Source organism: Asterias amurensis, chromosome 13, assembly GCF_032118995.1.
Source record: "Asterias amurensis chromosome 13, ASM3211899v1".
Classification (NCBI taxonomy): domain Eukaryota; kingdom Metazoa; phylum Echinodermata; class Asteroidea; order Forcipulatida; family Asteriidae; genus Asterias; species Asterias amurensis.
In genome coordinates, this window is record NC_092660.1 from 8,479,500 (window position 1) to 8,487,241 (window position 7,742).

The 7,742-nt window shown below is 38.6% G+C and overlaps 1 protein-coding gene across 1 annotated transcript in view; it reads left to right on the forward strand.

The window, feature by feature from the left end:
* The window catches only part of LOC139946005 (proteasome adapter and scaffold protein ECM29-like), a 44,119-nt gene extending 37,658 nt beyond the window's left edge, over nt 1-6,461 (forward strand). The window contains exons 44-47 of the mRNA XM_071943587.1: nt 378-483; nt 1,044-1,138; nt 1,535-1,606; nt 2,013-6,461. Coding sequence (XP_071799688.1) covers nt 378-483; nt 1,044-1,138; nt 1,535-1,606; nt 2,013-2,182 — 443 coding nt within the window. The 3' untranslated portion in view covers nt 2,183-6,461. The remainder of the gene's footprint in view (nt 1-377; nt 484-1,043; nt 1,139-1,534; nt 1,607-2,012) is intronic.
* The last annotated feature ends 1,281 nt before the right edge of the window (nt 6,462-7,742 follow it).

Genomic DNA, 7,742 nt, shown 5'->3' on the forward strand with positions numbered 1-7,742 from the left:
CCCACTGTGGATTTTGTTTTCACACAACTTGGGGAAAGTACTGATTATACATCAGTGTAAGGGCAAAAACAAGATATTGTTTTAGTAAGAGATTTCTAATTCATCCTAATTTAGGCCTAGAATGTAAATATTGGAGTTCACAAATAGTGGAGTTCACAAAGAGTTAAAATAGTTTTCTCTCAAGTAAGGACTAGTTACTCATCCTAATTTAGGACTAGCCTTTAGTGTTCAATAACTCCTAGGACTAGTCCTATCTTGTCTAATCGACCACTGATGACATTTATTTAAAAGATGATGTTTTGGTTATCTTCAATCTTCAAGTGCTTGATTTTCTTTACAAATAATTGTAATCTACTGATTGTATATTTCTCACATAGATCTTTACCACCAAGAGTTCTGCCGTTACCTGTCGGATGGATTGCAGAACAGCACCTTTAAAGTCCAAGTAACCATCCTCAAATCTCTAGGTCTATTCTTGGAAAGGTAAGCGACAATATTAATTTGCTTAAAGGCAGTGGACAATATTGGTAATTACTTAAAATAATTGTCATCATAAAACCTCACTTGGTAACCAGTAGTGGGGAGAGGTTGATGGTATAAAACATTGTAAGAAACGGCTCCCTCTGAACTGACGTAGTTTTCGAGACAGAAGTAGTTTTCAAGAAAGAAGTAATTTTCCACAAATTGGATTTCGAGACCTCAAGTTTAGAATTTGAGGTCTCGAAATCAAGCATCTGATAGCACACAACTTCGTGTGACAAGGGTGTTTTTTTCTTTCATAGTTATCTCGCAACTCAGACGACCATCAAGCTCAAATTTTCACATATTTGTTATTTTATGCATATGTTGAGATACAGTAAGTGAGAAGACTGGAGTTTGACAATTGCCAATAGTGTCCAGTGTCTTTAAATCTAGATCTAAATATCAGACATTTTGTCAGCAGTGACTCATCACTGAAATATACAACAGCTTGGGATGTTTGCTCCCCAGGGAGTTGAGAAAGTTTGAGGAATGATCCAGTACTTGTGGTTTTTCTTTAACAGGTTGATGTTCCTAGTTCCTGATATCTCAGATATCGACTGCAAGTTTGTGTCCAGTATACTTCTAAGAATCATCCCCGATCTATGCAAATGTTTAGGTAAGTCAAATATCAATTTTTCCTCTGACTTATGAACTGAGTTTGCTTTCAACATCTACAGTAGATGATTAAAGCAATTTAGGCATTTTAAGTAGGATTGAAACTTTGGAGGGTGGGAGTTATAGTTGAGTTTTGCAGTAGCACCATATGTATCGGTCTTAAGTAGTGATGGTTCTGAAGTAAAGGTTTAGTCCCGTCTCCATCCTATATTATGCGTCACCGAGCTATGCCCAGCTTATCCTGTTCCAGATCAGAACTAAACAGAAAGCTTTCCAGTAGAAAATTAAGCTTGGTTAAAAATGTTTCTAGTTGATGAGATAAATCTCCCTTACCATAAAATTATATCATGCTGTTTTGTGTCATTCTTAATTGATCTCTTATTTTATTTTTTTACAGGTATCGTCAAGTACATAGCAATAAGAAGAGAAGCTTTAAATATACTGGAAAAACTTGTCACTAAACTAAAAGGTAATTTTTAACTGCCTCTAGCCACTAGACTTGCTTGGTGGTATATAAAGACATCTGCTCTGATAATGCACAGGTCTTTGGTTTGAATCCCATCTGAGTGATTTTCCTTGGGTTTTTTTTTCACAGCTTTTGGCCTGAACGTTTTTTTTTTATCAGGAGGGCAGGGTTTTTGTTGACAATTTGGTATGGAAGGACAGCCTTGTAGAGGTGCTAGTCTACTGTTCCTCCTTGCCTCCAAATAGCTTGGTATTTTATTCGGTTTCAAATATTTGTATTTATTTTTAGTTGCTCAGTCTGTTCTATTTGTAGGATTGTATCTTTTAATTCTTAATAGCGTTTTGCCAGTGTGAAGTGTAAGAAAATAAATAAATAAACAAATACTTCTTTTTCTTTTTCACTCTTGCAGAGATTAACCAATTTGTTTTACTGAATGAAGAGATGTTAGAGACTCTACATGATGCTCTGATTGGAATGTCGACAGACACTGATCTAAGTCTAAAGGACCGATCCAGACAACTCAGGAAACGCCTTGAGCAATACTCCCAAGAAGATGAAGAAGAGAACAGCATGTCTTAAAGAAAAAAAAAAAAACCTTTATCACAGTGTGGTCATCTTGATTTTACTCCATGTCACAGAGAAATCCTGTATTTATATTTTTAATGCATATTCACTAGCTGACATGAATATTGTAACCACACTGAGGCTGGACAAAATAATAGCCTGGTGCCATGCACAATGAATGTTAGCATTCATTACTGTTATTGGAAACAGGGAACATGACCAAGATGGCGACAGCATGATAAAGGTCTATTCACAGGGCACTATGGATACATATTGCTACTAGATTGGTCTTTTGTTTTTATTCGTAAGGATAAATACTGGCACTGGCCTAACAGGCACAATGATTTCTTTGGATGCATTGATTTCATTGGAACAAATGTGCAGTGACGTAAGTGTCATTTGTCATCATGGCTCACACAGAAAACAAAACAACCTGGAGGCAAAATGCTACAAGCCTGTCTTTATCCACTTCACTCATATTTAAAAACTTTGTTTTCTATGAAAGAGAATTCATTTAATAAGCATAATTTATTTTGCTTTAAAATCATTGCGGGAAAACTTGATTAAAGATTTAAAGTTTCATAGCAAAAACTCGAAAATTATAAATCCTTTTCACCAGTGGGCGTGTTTCCATTAAATTACTTGAGTCCTGTGTTTAAAGGCACTGGACACTATTGGTAATTACTCAAAATAATTGTTAGCATAAAAACTAACTTGTTAACAAGCATCGAAGACCTGTTGATAGTATAAAACATTGTGAGAAGAAATGGCTCCCTCTGAAGTAACATAGTTTAACGAGAAAGAAGTAAGTTTCCACTAAAATATTTTAATTTGATATCGAGACCTCAGAATTAGATTTTAGGTACTGAAATCAAGCATCTCAAAGCACACAACTTCGTGTGACGCAGGTGTTTTTTCTTGCATTATTATCTGGCAGCTTCAACGACCAATTGAGTTCAAATTTTCACAGGGTTATTACGTTTAGATACACCAAGTGAGAAGACTGGTCTTTGACAAAGGTGTCTTGAATTGATTAGTTATAAATCTGCCTGGGGCAGTCAGCACCACTGGTTTGTGCATGATTCAATTAAGTCCACTTTTTTGAAAAGGATTTACATGGAGATAACAGGTGTTAGTTGTTAGATGAAAAGGACGTTTTATTATAGCCTCTTTCATTAATGAAGCTTTCCCGTAATGTGAAATATTTATGTTAATAATTGAGTTTGTAAAATTGAACTCGGAGCTGTTAGGTAAGGTAATCAAATTGTTGCGTGAGTGGTCAAACAATTCGGTTACAGTGGTTGTTTATCTCAAAACAATTTAGTTAAAGGTACTATACAGGATTGGTAGACCTAACTAAAGATTCACAGAAAGTGTTTGTGTTTTGTGTGATTAACCATCTGTGAAAATTTAGACTAAAGCCAGGTTCAAACTTCGTGCGAATGCAAAGCAAATTGTGACGTCACATGGCTGTTTTCACAGCAAATGTTTCGCAGGAGTTGAGCACCGTTCAACTGTTACAACCTATTCGTTGCAAATTTGTGACGTCAACATTCGTATCGCATTCGCAGGAAGTATGAACCAGGCTTTAATCTGTTTTGCGAGTCAGGAGAAAAAAATGGGAGAAAATGCACATTTTTCCAGCATGTAAACACTTTGTCCTTAATTTGGGTTGTAAGAATCGAAATCAGTTGTTGAATTCTTCATTCAGATACAGTTTTCTTGAATGTGGCTACAAAAAATTGTTTTAGTATTAACTTCATATCAGTAAGCTTTCAGACCAAAACATTTTATCCTTACCTATCCTGTATCAAACCTTTAAGGGGGTGGGAAAAGTTTCTGTATGGCGCCACCATTTTTTCATTCGATATGAAATTATATAGTATCTCATTAACCTCAATGAGATATCTATCCCTTTTTGTAAAAATTAGTGAAAAGTGGTGGCGCCGTAATATAGGGAATGTATCCAGATGGTGAACTCCCTGTTGATCTTGAAAGTGCAATAATTTTTGGGGTTTTTTGTTATTAACTTCACTTAAAATGATTGTAAAAATTTAGAATCAAGGTGGAGGATGTATCACGTGAATGTTGATGTGAGATTAAGATGACCTTTGACACATTGTGACTATTGAAGATTCAAAGGTCGGTTACATAGCATTACTTTATGTATAGGACATGACACTTAATATTTACTATGGGTGTGCCTTGTGCATTCTAGGGTGTGACCTCATCCAGTTGCTAAGGAAATATATTTAAAATGTAAATTCAACATAAGCTCGGTAGTGAAATAACAACACTTTTGATATATGCACCCCCCCCCCTCTTCAAAAGTTGATTTAAGCCATACACTGCCATATTAAACAAAACGAAATTGTTGGATTAATTGAACAAAGACTAAATGATCGAGCAGGACTTAGCCTGCGACCTCCAGATTGCCATATGCAGGCATCCTACCAACTGAGCTATCAAGTCCTATGTTATCAGCCTCCCGATTTTGTCAATATCTTTGTTTTGGGTGCCAGTCAGAAGCCTGTCTCTTAAAGGAACACGTTGCCTTGGATCGGACGAGTTGGTCTATGAAAAGCGTTTGAAACCGTTTGTTATGAAATGCATATGGTTAGAAAGATGTTCTAAAAGTAGAATATATTGATCCACACAAGTATCGCTCAAAATTGCACGGTTTTCATTTTACAGCGCGAACTAACACGGTCGGCCATTTATGGGAGTCAAAGTTTGAATGGCCGACCGTGTTATTTATGGGAGTCAAAGTTTTGACTCCCATGAATGGCCGACCGTGTTTGTCGACGAGGTAAAACGAAAACCACGCAATTTCGAGGCATATTTGTGTAGATCATTGTATTCTGCTTTTACAACATCTTTCAAACCATATTGATTTTATAACAAACGGTTCCAGGACGCTTGTCAAAGACCAACTCGACCGATCCAAGGCAACGTGTTCCCATCGAGCAACCATGGTGTTCCTTTAATAAAAGCTTTTACGTTTTCATCCATCCATTTGCTTTGTTTGCTTTGTTTGCTTTGTTTGTCTGAAGAATGTTTAGTCTCTGGAACACTTATACATGACGTCTTTGCACCATCATTGTTTGGCAAAACAATGACAAGTGGGAATCTGTTAAGCAGAAGTGACTGCTAAGGGAATTTATTTGCATAGCTTAAAAATGAGCGGGGCCTCAGTTGCAACAATGTTAACTTTATAGAACTTTGGATGGTTAAACCTGTTTCTGTTAATTAAGAATTGTTCGTGTTTAGCAAGTTTTTTAGTTTTACAGGCTCAATTGGGTTGAGGATGGTGTGGTAAAAATACTTGAATAAAGTTTTAAAAAACACACACAAAAACCACTTTGAGGAACGTTAGCAAATCACCGTAAAACTTTTACCCCCAAATCTGAAAATTTGTCATATTTTTCACTAAAAATACAACTTCAACTTTGGTTGAATACTCAGTCTGCACTTCAATAGTCTGTTCTGTGTCATTTGAAATCTTAAAATCACCGAAAATTGTTTGACCCAAACTTGGAAATTTGCCCATGCCGGTGTCAGATGCAATTGTGTCCGCCATGCAATACTGTCCGCTCCTGACACTTTTGCATATGCTATCGTGTCCGGGGCTATGCAAAAACAGTCAGTTGGACATGTACATGTGCACGCGTAAGCGAGCGTGCATGCACTGAAGCTTTGCATATGCAGCATGAATATTGACAAATCTTATGATTGTAGCGAATACCCAACGGCCGACCATTTCCCATGTCATTCATGTCATGCACTTTGCTTGTAAAAAAAAAATGGCGAACGTGTTCCGTCGACCAAGGGCGTTTAATTTACTGCAAGGACGGTTTGACACGGGGGCAGACACAACTGCATATGGAAATGTGTATGGGCGGACACATTTGCCTTATGCAGCGTCCGGGCGGACACGATTGCATATGCAATAATGTCCTTCGGATAGTATCGAATAGAGGACACAATTGCATGCGACACCGGCATAGAAGATACTTCAGATTTTTGACTTACAATTCTCAATATATCTGGAACTTTGGTTGATTTACTAGGTCCGCACTGATGAGTTGTCGCTATTGTTATGTTCTGTATCATAAAGCCATAAAATCACCGAATTGTTTTTACCCTTAATCTGAAAATTTGCCCTGCCGGCATGACTGATTTTTCAGATTGTATAAGCAAAGAACTGTTGCTATGTGACGGGATCATGGAGAACGGAGGCAGGCATTAGAGTACGTGGGACGGGGAGAGGAAGGGGCATGGAACGGGGGAACGGCACCCACTAACGCAGCTCCATTGTTTAGGACATGCATCCTTCCTCAAGTAAATTATGACAAACTGAATAAACCACGCCATAAAAGTTTACACGTGGGACATTAATTTTTATTTGAAACCTCGCAGCATCTACACATCTTTTGTTACCCCCGCCCCGCCCCAACACACGACTTTCTTTGTACGTTCGGAAATACGAGGAAGCAAATTATGACGAACTGAGTTTTATTACATGCCTTGGAAACGCCAGGAAGCAAATTATGACAAAATTAATAAAACACACCTTTAAAAATTACTCTAACACGTTTAAGCAGCTTTACGAAATGGGCCCATCATAATCACGGCATGAGCGTCAATCAGGGGTGGGACAGGGGGACATGTCCCCCACCTTTTGGAGGGTGGGGGACACAATATCAAATGTCCCCCCACCTTTTTGACCACCTTTATCATGAAGCCCAAGTTTTGCACTGTGTAAGACGAAACCCGGTGTCCCTATATGGGCATTAATCCTGTGGGCAAAGGATTACACAATTTTTTGAAGGGTGGGGGACACTATAACAAATGTCCCCCCTCAAAATTGGCCCTAGATTGCATCACAGAGCATCTAAAATGCAAAATTTCCCCGGGCCCTTAATCGGGCCCGCACCTCACGACGTAAAGGCTTCCCACACGCATAGTCCATCGCTGACAGATTTGCACCTCCCCCCTGAAAGAGTGGAAGGAACGTGAACCCCCACCCCATTTTCGAAGGGTGGGGGACACAGTATCAACTGTTCCCCGTGTCTTTTGACCACCTTTATCATGAAACTCATGTTTTGCACTGTGGAACTGTGGAGCACTGGAACACAATATTCCCATTGTTCTGTTTCGTTTGCCATTTGGCCGCTAAATGGCCTAAAGATTGCACCACAGAGCATCTAAAAATACAAAATTTTCGCAGGCCCTTAAGCGGGCCCGGACCCATGCCGTAAAGGTTTCGCATTTGCGTGCTCACTCTTTGGCAGATTTGTCCCCTAAAATTCGTGTCATAGATCAACACCTGAACATGCTGTTAACCAAAAAGATTCTACTGCTGCTCACATTTTACAGATATTCTGTTCCATTCTGTAAGCCTTTTATTAGCCTAAGATTGCACCACAGAGCATCTAGAACTCAAAATTTTCCCGGGCCCTTAAGCGGGCCCGGACCCATGCCGTAAGGTTTCACACTTACGTGCTCACTCTTTGACAGTACCCCCCCCCCCCCACCAAAAAAACAAAAAAAAAACAAATTGGGTTCAAAGACC